Source organism: Myxine glutinosa, chromosome 10 (assembly GCF_964187855.1).
Source record: "Myxine glutinosa chromosome 10, kmMyxGlut1.1, whole genome shotgun sequence".
In the NCBI taxonomy this organism is placed as follows: Eukaryota; Metazoa; Chordata; class Myxini; order Myxiniformes; family Myxinidae; genus Myxine; species Myxine glutinosa.
This window is the reverse complement of record NC_136270.1, coordinates 118,763,703-118,785,253: the sequence shown is the minus strand read 5'-3', so window position 1 is coordinate 118,785,253 and position 21,551 is coordinate 118,763,703. Positions and strand designations below refer to the sequence as shown.

Below are 21,551 nucleotides of genomic sequence, written 5' to 3'. Positions count from 1 at the left end.
ACAAAAAGACAAACCGACACATAAAACATAAGATAAAGCGAGTGGGAGACAAGATGGAGAGCAGGGACATCGGGAGATCTGTGGGAGGGAGAGGGCTTGGGGGAGGAGGCATGGGAAGGGGAGGGGGGGTGGGAGAGGTAAAAAAAAAACCCAAAAAAACACATGGACACTGCTAGGAATTCCAGGAAAGAAGTCGGAATTTCAGGAAAGTGGATCTGGGGTGAATTAACGGGGGTAGAAAAGATCAAGGTTTTGGAAAACATATGATAAAGGGAGCGGGAGAACAAGATGGAGAGCAGGGACATCGGGAGATCTGTGGGAGGGAGTGAAAGGACCAAGGGCTGTGTGCTTGTTTTTTTTTGTTGTGTTTTGTTTTTTTGTCGACAAGATCGAGGCTCGTGTAAGAGCTAACAATCCTAACATTGATCACAAAAAGACAAACCGACACATAAAACATAAGATAATGTGAGCGGGATACAAGATGGAGAGCAAGGACATCCGGAGATCTGTGGGAGGGAGAGGGCTACGGGGGAGGAGGCATGGGAAGGGGGGGGGGGGGGGGGGAGGTAAAAAAAAACAAAAAAAACATGGACACTGCTAGGAATTCCAGGAAAGAAGTCGGAATTTCAAAAAAGTGGATCTGGGGTGAATTAGTGGGGGTAGAAAAGATCAAGGTTTCAGATGGGGGAAGATAGGAGATGGGGGTGAACAGCTGTTTTAAAGACCTGGAGGGAGGAGTGGGATTGAAGAGAGTGGGGGAGTTTGTTCCAGAGGCAGGAGAAAAGAGGAATGAAGGAGTGAAGGTGAGCATAGAGCATTTACCGATATGAACAGTGATGTGGCTTTTATTGAAATTCTACAAATACTGTTTAGATTTTGATGATTTTCGTGTGATATTCAACGGATGTTTATATAAATCGTTTAAAATAAAAAAAGTCTTCAATTTCTGATATTTTGCCTTTTCATTTGGGCCTCCCAATTGAAGCCCCGCCCGTAGCGAGGGGGTACCTTTGCTGGTGTATGTAATATGAATATGGAGGTAGCTCGGTTGATCACTAAAATACACTCTTCACCCTTGAAGGTGAGGCCAGAACTAACTTTCTCACAGAGTTGTCACGTGACCCAAACGAATTGGTCCACAAATGTGAAATGACCAAGTGCACGGCCTCTGTCGTAACCCAAACATTGAAACCTCTGTGTATGTGATTTGTTGCACAAAGTGCATGAACCACGCTGTGATGTCCAACAATACAGTTGGTACTACAAAATGAAAGACATAGTGGCAATTCAGCCTACATTGGTGTTGTGATAAAAGACACCAGGTGAGTTGGTTTTAAGAGAGTCGGCATATGTTAGCGTCACACCAGGAAGGCAGTCAGTGAGATTCGAGGACACTAAAGAAGAGGAAACCATGGAAATTAGACAAACGTACCTGGTAAAGCGTACTCCACAAGCTCCACATACGTAAGGCTTTTCTCCTGTGTGTGTGCGCATGTGCCGAGGTAACTTTCCCGCACCTTGGATCACCTTTCCACAGACGGGGCACTCCTGGAAGGCCTTTGCACGACTGCGTGTCGATGCCTCTTCAATACCAGTTGTACAAGGAGTCCACAGTTGTGCTGTGCTCTCTGAGTCAGGCTCCTCGGCAGAGGCCGTGTCTGTAACGACACCCGTGCGTTTGCTGAGATCATAAGGACCACTGCCAAGCGAAGGTGTCGGACTCGATGGCAGCTCGTCCGGTGCCAGGCTGGATGGGCAGACGCATGGCAGAAGTTCGCTCGTTGGGGATGGAGGGGTGCGAGGAGATGGAGGTCGGCTTGGTGTGCTAACCTCGGATGGAGTTTGAGATGGCAAGGGCGATAGTGAAGCCGAAGGGGTGGAAATTCCACCTCCCGTAGCGATGATTTCTCTGCAGACACTTGAGACGCATGGGATTCCAAGGACCAGCGCAGCATTCAGGACATCTGTGAGCTGGAGTGCACTGAGGGTCAGGGTGGCGGTGTACGCAAAGTCCAGGAGTGCGGCGACAGACGCCGCCGACACAAAGTCGATGCGATACGTCTGAGGTGTTGCTTCGGTACCCGAGACACCGTTTCCTCCAAAGTTGGAACTTGTTTCGGTTTCGTCTTCTGCTGAGGATGTGAAGAGCTGTCGGAAGTAAGTGCTGCAGGCGGCAAGTACCGCACGGTGAGTGCAAAACTCCTGTCCTCGGACCTGAGAGGTAAATACGGGCGAGGTTAGCCGATTCTGGTGGTCTACATTTAAAAAATCTTCAGTGTCTCTTTAACCAAAATGGCCGACACCATTGGAGCACTAAAAGTCCATGATAACGTTTCGATATTATCATTTGATCTCATAAATCTATGCACGAACAGTTTTGACATGTTACAAAGTGGTGTGTGTGTGTGTGTGTGTGTGTGTGTGTGTGTGTGTGTGTGTGTGTGTGTGTGTGTGTGTGTGTGTGTGTGTACTCACGTGACGACACCCACCTGAAAGTGCGTACTCGCATCTGAGGGGGTACCTACTACAATGGCTCCAACAATTACGAGCGATCTATAATTTGCACAAATCAAGCCCTGAGCAGTTGAATGTCATTCATATTCCATTATTGTTCCAACACAATCGGTACCAAACTCAGGGTTTTTTAAAATGGATATCGCCCCAGACAAGGTCTTCAAGGATGATCATTCATTTAATCCTTCAAGGATGATCTATTCACCCAAATCGTCAGTGCGCAAAATGGCAGGAGCACGAGGTGCACCACTTCTTCTTCCACTTCTTCCTCTTCTTCTTCTTCTTCTTCTTCTTCTTCTCTTTTCTTTGAGTAATTGGAATATATCAATCGGATGAAAATCAAGTCAATCGGATGAAAATTGAGGATTTTATGAATTGCACCAAAGTTGTTGACCTTTGATCTATGTTGACCTTTTGGCCTATGTTGACCTTTTGGCCTATGTTGACCTCAAAAATAATTGGTGGTTGAATTGAATGACCTGATATGCAAATCCCTTTCAAATTACAAGTCTACCAAATGAAAATTGAGGATTTTAGTAATTCCACTTAAGTTGTTGACATTTTTTTTCTTTTTCTTTTTGTATACAGGATCGAGGCTCGTGAAAGAGCTAACATTTATCACAAAAAAACAGACACACAAAACATATAATAAGGGGAGCGGTAGACAAGATGGGGAGAGAAGGGGAAGCACAAACACAACATTTGAGAGCAGGGACATCGGGAGATCTGTGGGAGGGAGAGGGCTTGGGGGGAGGAGGCGTGGGAATGGAGGGGGGGGGGGGTGGGAGAAGTATAAAACATAAGGACACTGCAAGGACTTCCAGGAAAAAAGTTGGTATTTCAAAAAAGTGGATCTGGGGTGAAATTAGCGGGGGTAGAAGAGATCAAGGTTTTGGATGGGGGAAGATAAGAGATGGTGGTGAACAGCTGTTTTAAAGACCTGGAGGGTGGAGTGGGATTGAAGAGAGTGAGGGAGTTTGTTGCAGAGGCGGGAGAAAAGAGGAATGAAGGAGTGAAGGTGAGCAGAGAGTCTTGATTTTGGCAATTTCACCATAAGAGGGTTGCTGGCAGATCTTGTGCGACCTGTAGGAATATTTGGGGGACAGAGCACAGAGAGCTGGGGTAACAAGGCCGGAGAGCAGTCGGTAGAAGACGGAAAGTCCACCGACCTTGGACCTATGTTGACCTTTTAGCCTACGTTGACCTCAAAAATAGTTGGTGGTTGAATTCAGTGAACTAATTGCAAATCCTCTTCAAAATCCAAGTCAAGCAGATGAAAATTGACAATTTTAGAAATTTGGCCTATGTTGAGATTTTGGACTATGTTGCCGTTTTGGCCTATGTTGACCTCAAAAATAATTGGTGGTTGAATTGAATGACCTGATATGCAAATCCTCTTCAAATTACAAGTCCATCTAATGAAAATTGAGGATTTTAGAAATTCCACCTAAGTTGTTGACCTTAGACCTATGTTGACCTTTTAGCCTATGTTGACCTCAAAAATAGATGGTGGTTGAATTCAGTGACCTAATTGCAAATCCTTTTCACATTTACAGTCAAGCAGATGAAAATTGATGATTTTAGAAACTTGACAAAGTTGTTGACATTTGACCTATGTTGGCCTGTTGGCATTTTGACCCCAAAATCAATAGGCTTCTTGCTTATGACTAACTCTTCCATTTGGTCTTGTTTTGTAAAGATGGGTTGTAATTTGTAAGCTGTAGGCGATTGACATACAGACAGACAGAATAAGGCACACGACCAACCAAATATCTTGAAACATGTTCGATTTTCACAAGTAATGATTTATGCAAGACATAGAACAGAGGGCATAGGATCCCACCACGAAAAGACAACAATTATTAAGCACAATAACTTAATATAGAAATAAACTAACCCTTAGCTAGAGCACCAGACACAACATGCACTCAAACCAGGCAAGGAAGAGGTGGAAGTACGGGGTGAAGAACCCCAAGGTCTTGTATATCTCATACATGCTCTAGAATACATCAACAAAGAGCAGACCGAAGAGTCGATGTGCAGAGCATAAGCGTAAAGCTGTTCCACCGGCAAGAGAGCTTCCAGAGTTCTGGAAGTCCGTGTGCCAAGGCAAGAGAGCTTCCAGAGTTCTGGAAGTCCGTGTGCCAAGGCAAGAGAGCTTCCAGAGTTCTGGAAGTCCGTGTGCAAAGGCAAGAGCGTGAGCAAGGGGCAAGCATGCTCTTTTATTGCCAGCTTGCTTCTTGCTAACCGGAAGCACTTGACCAATCACCGCATTCCCCCAGAACCAGCTGCCTCTGCCCACCCTCAAACTCCCAATCTCGAGCCACATGGATCTTTCCGGCTTAGCGGACCAACCCGGGAGTCCAACCAATCATAGGCCGGGAATAGTCCAAGGCCCGCCTCACACGGACTGGTGGACAGCCGGGAGGAGGAGCCTTCTCCCTAGGAGGGAAAACTGCCGTTTTCCCTCTTTTCGCCGATGCGGGTATCTTAACCGGTCTAGTCCAAGATAGACGAGATTCATCCCCCTGGCAGTCCACACAAGACAACTTAACCGAACCACATGCACTTATACACGTTTCAAAATGCTTTGAGACAGATGTTAAGGCCATAAACGAACGACTGTCCCTATGCCCTAAACTTAACTATACTGTGTATATATATATATATACATACAGTCACGTGAAAAAGTAAGTACACCCCATGTAAAGTTTTGACTTTTTCAACATATTTCAACATACAGCTATTTGATCTTCATTTCAACAATATTGACAGATAAAGGTGATATAATATAACAAATATCATGAAACATTTACATTTTGTAGTCCATTGTATAATTTAAATAAACATAAATGCAAATTTCGCATGTGGAAAAAGTAAGTACACCCTTGGCTCTAATAGGTATTGGTATTGCCCCCTTTGGCAGAAACAACCTCAAGTAGGCGTTTCTGATAACTCTCTTCCAGTCTCTGACATCGACTGGGAGAAATTTTTGCCCACTCCTCCATGCAGAATTCTTTCAGCTGTGTGATGTTTGAGGGGTTTCTTGCATGCACAGCTCGTTTCAAATCCCCCCACAACATCTCGATGGGATTTAGATCCGGACTTTGACTTGGCCATTCCAGAACCCTCCATTTCTTTCTTTTCAGCCATTCCTTGGTGGATTTACTGGTATGTTTAGGGTCATTGTCATGTTGCAAGGTCCACCTTCGGTTGAGCTTCAACTTTCTGACAAATGGCCTCACATTATCCTCAAGCACCTTCTGGTACAATGAAGAATTCATCGTGGATTATATGATGGTGAGCTGCCCAGGCCCTGATGCAGCAAAGCTGCCCCAAACCATAATATTTCCACCACCATGCTTTACAGTTGGTATCAGGTTCTTGTGGTCAAATGCTGTCTTTGGTTTTCACCAAACATGTCTTCTGGTACTATGGCCAAATAGCTCTACCTTTGACTCATCTGTCCAGAGCACATTGCTCCAGAAGTGCTGGTCTTTGCCTCGGTGTTCATTGGCAAACTTGTCTTGCCCTGATGTTCTTTCTGGACAGCAAAGGTTTCGTTCTGGCACACCTCCCATGTAGATCAAATTTGTGCAGCCTCCTTCTAATGGTAGACTCGTGCACTTTGACATCAACAGTGGCAAGAGCTACCTGTAGGTCCCGTGATGACATTCTGAGGTTCTTAGAGACTTCTTTCAGCATCTTGCGGTCTGCTCTCGGGCTGAACTTGCTGGGGCGGCCTGGCCTGAACAAGTTGGCAGTTGTTTGGAATCTTCTCCACTTGTAGATGATCTTCCGGACATTCGAATGATTGATTTCAAATTGTTTGGAGATCTTTTTAAACCTCTTCCCAGACTCGTAGGCATCTATAACTTTCTTTCTGAAGGGCTCAGAGAGCTCTTTTGATCTAGGCATCGTGACGCTGCACACTTCAACAACAAAGAGCAAACCAAACTAAATGTCTGAGGTTTAAATAAGACAGGTTCCTCCAAGATCTTCTCTAACGATGTTCTAATCATTTGCACCTGAGCTGGTGCACCTGATTCTAATTTTAGGTATTTGAAGTAGTGATAAATGTAGGGGTGTACTTACTTTTTCCACATGCGAAATTTGCATTCATGTTTATTTAAATTATACAATGGACTACAAAATGTAAATGTTTCATGATATTTGTTATATTATATCCCCTTTATCTATCAATGTTGTTGAAATTAAGATCAAATAGCTGTACATTGAAATATGTTGAAAAAGTCAAAACTTTACATGGGGTGTACTTACTTTTTCACATGACTGTATATATATATATATATATATATATATATATATATATGTGTGTGTGTGTGTGTGTGTGAGGTCATGTGCACGTCCAGCCACAACTCATTTCCCCTTCAGTTGTCTTGTTGCTCTTAACCTTGAAACGCTTCAACTTCCGTCCTTTCCCTATTTTTCATGTGTGCCCCCTCTACTCCCAACTCTCACCATTCCCCATTTGTCTGAATGTGGTAAGAATCGCCTTTCTTTGCCTCCTGGATCTCCTGGAAACTCGCACACTTGTTTTAAACCTCCCGTTATTTTATTGAATTGCATTTTGATCTGTTTTTTTTTCATACAATGATCAAAGGCTCATGGAAGAGCTGGAACATGATCCCATCCAGTTCAATGATGTGGGGACACATCCATGTATTTTTCTATGACTTACAAGGACATGAATGAACTAAACAAAACAACACATTTTATTGGAGTTGAACTCGGGATCTCAGCACCATGAGCCATGTTTTCAGATGGGAATGCGAAACAGTCCAGCCAATTACACACAATGGCAACTAGTTTTTTTAACCTTCAATGTCAACTTTTCCCAGTATCTTTATCAATAAGGATTATTTATACAGTACAATGTGCGCCTCGAGCCAACTAAGCAACGGGTGATAATGGAAAACAGGATAATTTAAAACGAGGTTATGATTCCGGGGAAGAACGGGTTGATAAAAGACAGCTGGAGAGGATATTTTTTTTCTTTTCTTTTTGAGAATTTATGATCAGGCCTGACCAGCTCAACTGTACGTGGGAGGCGTTGGTGAGGGATCGAGCGTGGGGGCACTAAATGCTGTCCGTAAGCTGGTAACCTGATGATAAGGTGGCAGTGTGCTCGTAAAACCTATGGCACAATATATCTTTGTTTTTATGATGAGAGTTTGATGGTGACTGGTGTTCATAAGGATTTGAACTCGATAACCGATAAAAGAAGCCAGAGACTGCCAAAGTACCTTGACCGAGCTAAGCTTACCTGGAGGATGACGTCACAGAGTAAGCCTTTACGTCGAAGTTCATTGAGGCTGCTCAGGATCTTGGTGCTGTGTTCAGGAAATGGGATCCCAATGAGACCGTCTTCTTGCCCTGTTCGGCCTCCCCACCTCATCTTCACACCGGGTCTGTTGATGGGAAGTCCAGAAAGGATAAGGATCAGTACGAATGATATGTTTTAAACTTTGATAGCTGCTAGGAAATGTTAGTGCCATAACTACCCCAAGTGGCATACTTTCAGGCATCAAATCCCGAAGGGCCCTCATTCAAGTATAAATTCTGAAAGGTTCCTCATTCGCAGATAACGTTCGTTAAACTTGGGTTAAAAAAAAACAAAAAACAAGAGAGCAAAGGGACCTATTTTAAACAGACCTCACAGTTCAGGGAAGAGTTGAAAGACCCAATTTTCATATCAAGTGAAATTCATGCAAATGTTGTCAGCTTTACTAACACAACTCTAACGTTTGCAAACATCAGATCTGGTCCCGAAACATTACAAATCCATCTCCACTTTATTTGGACAATTTATAATGTGTAAAACACGAGAGACCACAGTCGGGGGATGGCCTCGTATGCTGGTGCTGGTGCTGGTGCTGCCTCACGGTGTTGCGAAAGCTTTGAGAACTGATTATAATCATCCTTATTCCCACCGCAAAACTGTGTCCTCCTAATGATGCTGTTGTCGGATAGTAGACAACGCACTCGCGTGGCAGACAATGCTTGTTGGTCACAAATTGTGTGGCAATGATTGTGATGGGACACAATTTGTCTTGTACTTACTATACTTACTATAAACAGTTAAAAGGTGTTACTATTCATACATACATACGTACATACATACATACATACAAACACACACATGTGTGTTTGTATGTATGTATGTATATATCAGCATTCGGTATCGGTTTATAAAGCAGCATTAGCTGATAGACTGCGACTCAGCATCAGTCAGCCTATTGGCTTTGGAGGCCTTTTATTGATATATATCTCTCTACCTCTCTATAATGCAAGCAATCTCTGTGTGTCTGTATGTCTGTCTGTGTGTATGTCTGTGACCGCTGTTTCTCGACAACCACTGGTCCGATCTAAGTGAAACTTGCCAGGTATTTTGCTGGGGACCTGAGGATGTGCCTTTTCAAGGTTTGCTATTAATCGGACAAGTGGTTACCAAGTTATGGCCATTTATTTAGCAAACACATACGTTTTGTACGTGAACGAAGGAACAGCGAAGGACGAGAGCGAAGGAACGGCGAAGGACGAGAGCGAAGACCGAAGGAACGATGAAAGTTTTAATTTTTCTTTGCACGTACGGTCAAGCTACAGCGAAGGAACCGCGTGTGTTTGTTGTTTCTGCCTCGCGGTTTGAAAAATTGAATAATTGGCCATTAAAACTAATTTGCGATTAATCGTAACTGCGATATGCGAACTTCCCGACAGTGAGGACTTAAATTCCGGACTTAGGGATAGTGACGACTTACTGTCTCGATTGTATCTTACTACTATCTTACTATCTTATATATCTATACTATCTTATCTATCTTATACTTACTGTCTATATACTTAGTCTATATTATAGATTGATTGTAGTTAAACACAATGCCCCAATCCATTCGTCGTTTATGACAGCGAAGGAACGAAACTGCGCATCGTGCACGTGCAATGGAATCTGACGAAGCACGAGCTGCTCGCCTGACACGCGACGCTACGCGCGTCACAAGGCGTCGTGCAGCTGAAACGGATGAAGAACGAGCTGCTCGCTTGGCAGACAACACTGAACGCGAGGCAAGGCGTCGTGCAGAAGAAACGGATGAAGAACGAGCTGCTCGCTTGGCAGACAACACTGAACGCGAGGTAAGGCGTCGTGCAAAAGAAACGGATGAAGAACGAGCTGCTCGCTTGGCAGACAACACTGGACGCGAGGCAAGGTGTCGTGCAGAAGAAACGGATGAAGAACGAGCTGCTCGCTTGACAGGCGACGCTACGCGCGTCACAAGGCGTCGTGCAGAATGAACGGATGAGAACAAACGTACGGGCACGCACTAGTATATATAAATATATACACTGGTGGGCATGATTGCACACTGGGAACTACTTGGGTGCATCCTATGTGCGTACATAATAAGAATAAGCGTTGTATATTTGCTGGAGTGGTTTTGTGCAAGAGTTTTATATATTTGATGAAGTGGATTGTGGTTACATTCTGGAAGCAGCTAAATAACCAAGTAAATCGAGTCCTTTATTTAAAAAGTTGCAGCTATAGCCATTTTTAATGTAGATACGGCAAAGGTTTTAGAATAAGAGGCGCATGTTAGCGTTGCCGAGCAACCAATTTCGAGTGTAAGCTCCATTGTCTTGGCTTTTTCATTTATGGATATTTTCCGACGTTTTGTGGGTTTTCCTGGGATATTGGCTTTGAGTTTCATCAGAATGCAAATTGTCAGCTTTCTTCACCACCTAGAAAGTACTAAACATTTATATCAATGAGTCAGTGACTCACTCTTCTTGAAAAAGAAGTATAATAAAAAACATAAAATATCTGGTTATTTATTTGGTAAAGGACATGCAAGCTTGTCCTGAAAAATTTGGAGTAACTTTCATTTTTGGCTTCCTTTATTGCGACTCCGAACCCACAATAACTGACAAAGTGGTTGAGGTACTTTGCACAGATAGCGCTGTTTGAAGGTCGCGGTATTGGTGGATGGCCAGAGATGAATGTTGCTGTTTGGTTTGTCATTTTCATCCAGATTGTCTTTATCCATTTACTGACGGTTTTTAATTAAATGTACACTATTCAGCTTAAAGCATAATGAAATGTTCCTTTTGACGGTTCCTAACCTGGGGTAGGGCTGACACAATGACAATGGCCTAGGAGGTACGCTCACTCACCTCTAAGCTGTCTCGCCTGGGTTTGAATCTTGGCCTAGCTATCCTAGCTATAAGCTGTCATCCCAGTGTTTCACAGGCAGGGTAATTCCCTCGGATCGACGTTAAACTGGGCGTCACATCTGCCGGAATTACTTGGTGGACGTTATAGATCCTCGGTGTCCTTCGCAAAGAGAAAGCGAGTGGCGCCGGAAGTCTGCATGGGGCATGGTTTATGGTTCATCGTCTGATCTGATCTAACCTAGAGTTCTTTCCCAAAACTAAGTATGTGTGTTTGCAATAATTGATTGTGGAAGCAGTCAGTACTCCCATGGCTGAAAGCTTGGCCCAGATATTGAAGGAAATCATCAGAGGAACGACATATCACCCACAATGCAATTAGCTTGAGCACCAGCACTGGTTTGGGAAGATGAAAGATGGTGAGATCCATGCAAGCTGCACTCGATGGCAACACCAGACAGCTAGACCAACACCACAGTTCAGCGGTAGTGAGTGCACACAGATCAGAGGTAGTGAGTGCACACAGATAAGAGGTAGTGAGTGCACACAGATCAGAGGTGTGAGTGCACACAGATAAGAGGTAGTGAGTGCACACAGATCAGAGGTAGTGAGTGCACACAGATCAGAGGTAGTGAGTGCACACAGATCAGAGGTAGTGAGTGCACACAGATCAGAGGTAGTGAGTGCACACAGATCAGAGGTAGTGAGTGCACACAGATCAGAGGTAGTGAGTGCACACAGATCAGAGGTAGTGAGTGCACACAGATCAGAGGTAGTGAGTGCACACAGATAAGAGGTAGTGAGTGCACACAGATCAGAGGTAGTGAGTGAACACAGATCAGAGGTCGTGAGTGCACACAGATCAGAGGTAGTGAGTGCATACAGATCAGAGGTAGTGAGTGCACACAGATCAGAGGTAGTGAGTGCACACAGATCAGAGGTAGTGAGTGCACACAGATCAGAGGTAGTGAGTGCACACAGATAAGAGGTAGTGAGTGCACACAGATCAGAGGTAGTGAGTGCACACAGATCAGAGGTAGTGAGTGCACACAGATCAGAGGTAGTGAGTGCATACAGATCAGAGGTAGTGAGTGCACACAGATAAGAGGTAGTGAGTGCACACAGATCAGAGGTAGTGAGTGCATACAGATCAGAGGTAGTGAGTGCACACAGATCAGAGGTAGTGAGTGCACACAGATCAGAGGTAGTGAGTGCACACAGATAAGAGGTAGTGAGTGCACACAGATCAGAGGTAGTGAGTGCATACAGATCAGAGGTAGTGAGTGCACACAGATCAGAGGTAGTGAGTGCACACAGATCAGAGGTAGTGAGTGCACACAGATCAGAGGTAGTGAGTGCACACAGATCAGAGGTAGTGAGTGCACACAGATCAGAGGTAGTGAGTGCACACAGATCAGAGGTAGTGAGTGCACACAGATCAGAGGTAGTGAGTGCACACAGATCAGAGGTAGTGAGTGCACACAGATCAGAGTTAGTGAGTGAACACAGATCAGAGGTAGTGAGTGAACTTACATTTGACCTGTTTAATCTACCTAAACTGCCGCACTTGTGTTTTAAGAGCAAGCATGGCATTGTCTCAATGAATGTGCCGTCTGTCGGATAGGACATTACAAGTTGTGGATCCTTCTGCCAGAATGTATTTCTGGAGGGTGGTGAAGATCCAAGTGTCTTTTAACAAAAAATCGGCAAGTTATCGTGGCATTCCGGCCATATTCCCAAATTCTGCCCAAACCAGCTGTGGGATTTGTGCCAGTCACCATCTTATGGAGGCACCATCATTCTTCAACAGACTCAACCAATCTGGCCAGCTTGGATATACACATATACTGCAAATACATACACTGTACAGTGTACACACATATACTGCACATACATATACTGCACACACATATACTGCACATACATATACTGCACATACATATACTGCACATACATATACTGCACAAACATATACTGCACATACATATACTGCAAATACATACACTGTACACACATATACTGCACATACATATACTGCACATACATATACTGCACATACATATACTGCACAAACATATACTGCACATACATATACTGCACATACATATACTGCACATATATATACAGCACACACATATACTGCACATACATATACTGCACAAACATATACTGCACACACATATACTGCACATACATATACTGCAAATACATACACTGTACAAACATATACTGTACACACATATACTGCACACACATATACTGCACATACATATACTGCACATACATATACTGTACAAACATATACTACACAAACATATACTGCACATACATATACTGCACATACATATACTGCACATATATATACAGCACACACATATACTGCACATACATATACTGCACAAACATATACTGCACACACATATACTGCACATACATATACTGCAAATACATACACTGTACAAACATATACTGTACACACATATACTGCACACACATATACTGCACATACATATACTGCACATACATATACTGTACAAACATATACTGCACAAACATATACTGTACAAACATATACTGCACACACATATACTGCACATACATATACTGCACATACATATACTGTACAAACATATACTGCACATACATATACTGCACATACATATACTGCACAAACATATACAGCACACACATATACTGCACACACATATACTGCACACACATATACTGCACACACATATACTGCACACACATATACTGCACACACATATACTGCACTCACATATACTGCACATACATATACTGCACACACATATACTGCACATACATATACTGCACACACATATACTGCACACACATATACTGCACACACATATACTGCACACACATATACTGCACACACATATACTGTACACACATATACTGTACACACATATACTGCACACACATATACTGCACACACATATACTGTACACACACATATACTGCACACACATATACTGCACACACACATATACTGCACACACATATACTGCACACACATATACTGCACACACACATACTGCACACACATATACTGCACACACATATACTGCACACACACACACATACTGCACACACATACATACTGCACACACACATACTGCACAGTGCACACACATATACTGCACAAACACAGCACTACACAAACACACCAGGAAGTTTTAGATCGTTGACCGAGCGTCAGTTTGCAGGTTCCTCTCAATTTCTCGTCCACCATTTATCTCACAAAGGATTTTGTTAATCATACAGGGTTTTCACAACTCGGGGCAGTCATATCCGATAATAGACGTGTGAAACACTGCAACGCTGGAGCTTTACTTTACCAAATACAATTTTAATACTACTGTCTGCATGACTGTCTTTTCACACACTACCTGTCCATGTCTGTTGTCCAAATGGAAATTCAACCACTAACGAGGAGTATGTGCCCCATCAATTGGGATTGCAACATCCTGAGTGATATGCTCAGATGGAAACAATAGCCAAACTTGGGCAACCTGAAGCTTTGTTTCAATATTACAATGTGAATGCAAAAAATTAATATATATTTTTAAATTTTTTCACTATATCATTTATAGTGCAAGAAATGAGGTTTATAGCATTACTCATTCCCATAGTGTTGGGAGTCAGGCCACTGATGCTCTTCTAGTCTCTCCCTCTACCTCTACCCCTCTCCCTCTCCCTCTCTCTCCCCCCTCTCTCTCTCTCTCTCTCTCTCTCTCTCTCTCTCTCTCTCTCTTCTCTTTCTCTTTCTCTTTCTCTTTCTCTTTCTCTTTCTCTTTCTCTTTCTCTCTCTCTCTTCCTCTCTTCCTCTCTTCCTCTCTTCCTCTCTTCATCTCTCTCTCCCTCTCTCTCTCCCTCTCCTTCTCCCTCTCTCTCTCTCTCTCTCTCTCCCTCTCCCTCTCCCCCTCCCCCTCTCTCCCTCTCCCTCTCTCTCTTCTCCTCTCTCCCTCTCTCTCTCTCTTCCCCTCTCTCCCTCTCCCTCTCTCTCTTCCTCTCTTCATCTCTCTCTCTCCCTCTCTCTCTCCCTCTCCTTCTCCCTCTCTCTCTCTCCCTCTCCCTCTCCCCCTCTCCCTCTCTCCCTCCCCCTCTCTCCCTCTCCCTCTCTCTCTTCTCCTCTCTCCCTCTCCCTCTCTCTCTTCCCCTCTCTCTTCCCCTCTCTCCCTCTCTCTCTTCCTCTCTTCATCTCTTCATCTCTCTCTCTCTCTCTCTCTCTCTCTCTCTCCCTCCCTCTCCCTCTCTCTCTCTCTCCCTCTCCCTCTCTCCCTCCCCCTCTCTCCCTCCTGTCCTTCAAGGCAGGTTGATTGCTGCCACAGCAGCCCCACGGCAAGGATTACTCCATTTGGTTTGCCTCGCCTTCCCAGCAAGCCCTCAAAAGCTCGCCTACTCTTTGTGAAGGACAGCCGGCTTAATGTCATTCCGAGGGTTCGTGATTCAACGCCCTCACTGCGAAGCACCAATCTGACATTTTATCGTTCGGGCCAAGAGTCAGACCCAGGAAAAACAGCTCAAAGGTAAGTGTGCTACCTCTGCACCATCCTGACAGACCAACATTGCACAACACAAGAGGTGAAGGTTATGGAGGGGCATTTGAATGAAAATTTTGGGAAAATCAATTTTTCTCATATTGTTTTTTCTTTGTACCATTGTCCTGATGCTTTTGGAAAATCTAAACGGAAGTACCATCACACAATTGGGAATTTAGTCTGGGTACCGTCACAAAATTACCTCCGCCACCGAAGGTGGACGTACGTTATGTTTTCACCCGTTTGTCGTCTGCGAGCAGGATAACTCAAACATTTATGGACGGATTCGGATGAAACTTGGTGGACAAGTTGGGTAGTTGTTAAGAACAAGCCAAATCGATTTTGGTTAAGATCCAGATCCAGATCCGGTCTATCAGTGGGGCACAAAACGTGTTGTGTTCAGCCTGGTGGAGGTGTGCTCTCTACCGGGTGCTGTCCTAGTTCTCTACTGTTTTCAACAGGGAGTGTGGCATCTTTAACATCAACAAGTGGATGCTATGGCAGCTTGGACAGCAGACCGGTTGTAATATCTGTTTACAGTCATGTGGACATTTCGAATGCAATTCCGTATCAGGTACACGATCCTTCATCTGAATGTTGGCACCTTTATTTAATAATTTTTAAGGTTAGGGGATTTAAGTGGTTCTTGCCCTTTTCTACGCAGAGTGTTTGTGCCAATCCCAAGGTGCCTTGTATGACATTTGAGTCTTTCGAGTCAATTACAAAATGTGCAAATGGCACCATCTCAGCAAATAAACCTCACCTGAAGGCAATTTATGAGCCAGGGTGGTTTTTATCTGAATTGGATATTAGAATCCCGAGACTATCCGAACACTGCCATCTTCAGCCGGATTTGAACCAACAAAGTTGGGGATACCAGTCCAGTGTCCTGACCACGAGTCTCCCATCATACCAGGTGAGACAGTTTCTCAGGATTGTGCAAGATTGCATCTTTTGACACAGATTCAGTCATTTGTTTTCAATATAACACTTTCACGTTATTAAATGTGGAACATCCATTGGGATCTAGATAAAGATAATCTTCACTACTTTCGCTGCTGCATAATAAGCCACACAACAACCCATTAGTCAGGGAAACGGGTGCATCGGGACCCTGGGTCCTTTGGGACGTCGCCTCTTTGAGCTATTCTTGGTCATTGATAATATAAACAGACCAACCAAGTACACACCAGGACTTGAGGCACGCACACTTATATATATATATACATACGTGCACGCACTCGTATATGAACACACACACACACCCAAAGGTGGATACTTTGAGACCTGGGAAGGCTCCGATAACAACCAACTTCAGGAACCAAAATCTCCATCAGATAGGTACAGAAGAAGCCAATGGCAGCAAATGTTTGTCGTGACAACACGGATGAGCAATAAAAGGTGCAGAAGCAAACGAGAGTTATCTAACACTGACCATTGCCTCCCATTACTCAGGCTAGCCGGGGAATTGGTCACTACAGTCTTGGAACAAATATAATAAAATATAAACAAATATAAACAGCAAATACTGGCAAGAATAAATAAAAATAATCCACTGGAACACGTGCTTTTCAACATGGAGACAAAGCCCCAAATCACTGGCGAAAGTGTTTATTAGGATAACGTGGTAATCATATCCCACTCTCTTTGTAAAGTAGGCCATCCCTCTATCAATCCTTGCTCAACAATAATTTGCTTTAAAAAAGTAAAGTAATAAGATTTTAAAACACAACGTTCATTTGCCTTAATTGGAATCGCTGGCACTTTCACATTTGGAATCTTGGAAATTGGAATCACTTCACAGCTCACCTTCGGCACTCTCAATTCTTGTCATTAAAAAAAATTAATTTTATTGACCGCAACATATCATACTCCATATCTATACAGTACTATAAGAGAGATGTTTGTCTGTCTGTGTCGCAATGTTTCTCAGATGGCCAAACGGATATTCAACAAACTTTCAGAGGTTCATCAGTGAGTGTCGAGGAGTGTTTTAGGCAAAAAAAAAAAAAAATTATGAAAAGAAAGTTGGATTTTTGGGGATTTTTTTTCTTTTTCTAATCGCTCCATAGTGACTACGCCTTTGTAATAATGTGAAAGGAAATATTAACTGATCCCCAACCCCATTCCTTCGTGGATGTAGGGAAGTGTTTTAGACCCTTTGTATATACTAGGGCATGCCCGTACTATATATATGCCCGTACTATATATCTATCTAAAATTATATCCCCCCCCCTCTATTTACATGAAATGGTTTGGTCCATTCGCAACGCCAAAGCGAACGGCGAACGGCTTGCGAGTACAGTGACAATCCCCCCCCTCTATTTACATGAAATGGTTTCGTCCATTCGCAACGACCACAGAACCCCCCCCTCTATTTACATGGAATGGTTTGGTCCATTCGCAACGCCGGCACACGCGATAGTTCGCTGCTCTCTGATTGGTTGAATCGTTTTTTGGACATAGCTCGGTAAGTAATTGTCCGATTAATATGAAACCTTGAAAAGGCACATCCTCGGGTCCCCAGCAATATACCTGGCAAGTGAAAAGTATATCGGACCCGTGGTTGTCGAGAAACAGCGGTCACAGACAGACAAACGTACAAACGTACAGACAGAGATTACTGGAATTATAGATAGATATATATATGATATATATCTCTTTGTATATTTGTATATATCCTTGTATATGTATATATATTTGTATATATCTTTGTATATATATATATATACATATATATATATATATATATATATATATATATATATATATATATATATATATATATATATATATATATATATATATATATATATATATATATATATCTTTATATATGCATATATATTTGTATATATCTTTGTATATATATATATATATATATATATATATATATATATATATATATATATATATATATACATATATATCTTTGTATATGTATATATATTTGTATATATATATCTTTGTATATTTGTATATATCCTTGTATATGTACATATATTTATATATATATATATATCTTTGTATATGTATATATATTTGTATATATATCTCTTTGTATTGTTGTGGTTTTCAGTCTGTCAAGTGAGCCTAATAAAGGTTAAAGTCTGTCCCCCATAGTTAGTCACACAAGCACCATGTAGCCTCGCAATAGCATAGTTATGTCTTAGTATTTGTGAGCTTAGTTCCCTTCCAGTGTTAATTCTGCGTTGAGTAGGAGCCAGGAGGATAGGCCCTACTTGCCACGGATTTCCCAGCCACCCTAGCCTCGATCCAGTTTGTTAAGCATTGGGTGATCATTGGCCGAGTTAACACGAGGTAGGCCTAGGAAGGATCGGGGCGGAGTCGAGGCAGAGCGGCAGAAGCGATGTTGGATTTTGGCCAATCGATGTTGGAGCGATGTTGGCCAATCAGAGCTCGAGGGTGGTGGCGGTGGCGTGGCGTCAGAGGGCGTGGTGAGAAGAGTCTGGTGAGTTCCAGAAGGTTCGGGGGGCGTAGCTATAAGAACCGCTGCGCAAAAGCCCTCAACAGGACTTGACTTGCTGCGAGAGAGAGAGAGAGATAAAAGGACTCGCATTGTACTGCCTGATGAACTTGACCATTGCACGAGAACGCACGCGCTAACCAACACCAAGTGTATTGAAGAAGAGGGGTTGGTCGCTACATATACGCGGGCGCAGCCAGGCGCGTTTATAACGAAACAGCGCATTTCAGCCGCGCGAGTGAACGAGGCCGAGTAACTGCCAGCCGCACTAAAGTCCGCCCTCTACCGTCTCGCCCCATCATCTGCTTTGTACAAGAGACGCGCTACGAGTCCCTGCCTTCGCCTGCCACCATCTTCGCGGGACGTGCCGGGGGCCGTGGAGAGCTGGACGAGGACCATCCCTGGATGCGTTGGGGAACACCTGCCCATCTGCAATACCCCGTGTGGGTGTGAGACGGGCCCGTTGTCCCGGGGATAAGCTAAGACTGTTTAAGGATTGCTCTGTGTCTCTTTGTCCTTGAACTGTATATATGTGTGGGAATAATTAAACCCATCTGTTCTTCCTTTCTTCTTGATTCGATCGTTTCTGTGATTTCTCCAGTTGACTAAGTGTGGCACGAATAGGATCGCTCCAATCGGGTTCCACTAGTTAAGACTGCACGGGCCACGTAAAAGCAATCCGCTCGGCATACTAACATCATACGTGGTTCGTGCGAGGCTTGTTTCCTCGCTCCCAGGGCAGCGCGGGTACTTAGGTACGAGCGAGAAATTAGTCCCGAAACCCTACTCTGTGTGTGTCTGGGAGGGACGTAATAAGTCTCGGTTCCGTCAGGCCAGTAAAGACAAGGGGATTAATCCCCCCTTGATAAGGGGAAGAAGGCTGGCGTAGAGAACCGTAACAGTATATTTGTATATATCCTTGTATATGTACATATATTTGTATTTATCTTTGTATATATCTTTGTATATATATATATATATATATATATATATATATATATATATATATATATATATATATATATATATATATATATATACATACATACATACATACATATATCTTTGTATATGTATATATATTTGTATATATATATGTATGTATATTTTGTATTTTGTTCGGATGGATATACAGTATACATATATTTTGCATATATCTTTGTATATTTGTATATATATATATATATATATATATAACTGTGAGAAATAGTAGAAACTCCACAGTACGAGCAGGACCTCTCATTTGTATTAAATAAATAATCGGGAGATTAAATCAGACGCGGACGTAGCTTCAGGACGTCGATCTTTAATTTTCGACAAGCTTTTGACCAACAAAGGTCTTCTTCTTAGTCATCCCCAAGTTCAACCGAAGTCTTTGTATCATATATATATATATATATATATACAAATGTGTATATATATATATATATATATATATATATATATATATATATATATATATATAATATATAATATATATGATACAAATATATATATATATATATATATAACTTCTTTTTTTTTTTAATAAACGCTTTAAATTCCTGAGTGGTGCTAGTGTGGAAAATTCTGACTCAACCCGGGACTCGAACCAGGGACCGCCATCACTTATGCGGTGACAGCCCACTGCGCTATTGAGCCAACCAAAATCTCCTCAGAAATTTTCCTTAATTTAATTTAAAATTTTAATTCCTTAATGGTTATTTATTTTCCTGTTTAATTGTTTATTCCTGTTTATTATGTTTAATTCGGTCATGTTTAATTCCTGTTTATTAAAAATTGCAGATGAGTTAATCTCCAATGCACTTCTACAAATACTTGCATACACATCCGGGTCTGCCTAGCAGGCACGTAAGACATCGGCCATTATAAAGCTCGCCATGTTAAGTGTGGAAAATTTCTGAGGAGATTTCGGTTGGCTCAACAGCGCATTGGGCTGTCACCGCATAAGTGATGGAGGTCCCTGGTTCGGGTACCTGGTTAGAGTCCCTTTATTTAATTCCTGTTTATTAAAAAAAAATTATATATATTTATATACACACACACATGCACGGTTACATGATAAAATCCAACGACTTGATTGAATGGACTTTGGACACAACTTAAAGCTGTGGACCCACTCCTCAGATAGGCTCTGAGATTAAACGGCCGAAAGGTCGATGAAGAATGGTTCCACGCTGATCCAAAAGAGCCAATGAATCAGTTTGTCACTCAAAAATACAAGTTTGTGTGTGTTTTCAGATGTTTGACGTAGGTTAAATGTGTAATTCGTGTTCAATCTACAGTGTAGAATGCATCGCTTGTTCATCAAATTCTCATGATTGACATGGTCAAATACGTAGATATATTGGATATACAGTGTATGATACCCTCGAACGGCTTCTTTCTCCAAAGTGATTGTGTTGTTGTTGTTGTTGTTGTTGTTGTTGGTGTGAAAGTAAAATGTGAGGATTATATGTTGAACACTGCCCAGGTGTTTTATCTTTCTCAGAAGCGATCTTGGTGTTGTTGTTGTTGTTATCAGGGTAACATGTACAAGGTAATAATTTTTTTTTTCCAGAGTGATCGTGTTGTTGCAGGTGTATTTGTTGTTGTTGTTGTTGTTGTTGTTGTTGTTGTGAAGGTAATATATTGTGTGGAAGTTCTGTTGGTTGTAAAATGTCGATATTGACTGCTCCAAACAATTGGACATTTGTCGTGAAGGAGAATTATTTGGTGAAGGGAACCGTTTATTTTCAAGTCTCGCTTTATTATATTAATGGAGGGTGGTCAGAACACTCATGTCGACCTGAGACGGA

The 21,551-nt window shown here is 42.5% G+C and overlaps 1 protein-coding gene and 1 long non-coding RNA gene across 4 annotated transcripts in view; both read right to left on the bottom strand.

Moving 5' to 3' along the window:
* LOC137433827 (zinc finger and BTB domain-containing protein 7A) overlaps positions 1-21,551 on the bottom strand; it is a 73,082-nt gene that overhangs the window by 6,341 nt on the left and 45,190 nt on the right. For all 3 annotated transcript variants that reach the window (XM_068126211.2, XM_068126209.2, XM_078786026.1), the window contains 2 exons: positions 7,802-7,946; positions 1,433-2,214 (listed from right to left, as the gene is read on the bottom strand). In XM_068126211.2, the coding sequence (XP_067982312.2) occupies positions 1,433-2,214; positions 7,802-7,933 (914 nt within the window). In that variant the 5' untranslated portion in view covers positions 7,934-7,946. The remainder of the gene's footprint in view (positions 1-1,432; positions 2,215-7,801; positions 7,947-21,551) is intronic.
* On the bottom strand, positions 2,433-7,783 carry LOC137433828 (uncharacterized). The gene is made up of 2 exons (XR_010985743.2): positions 3,863-7,783; positions 2,433-2,943 (listed from the first exon to the last, which is right to left on the bottom strand). It is a non-coding gene; the product is annotated as an uncharacterized LOC137433828 (long non-coding RNA).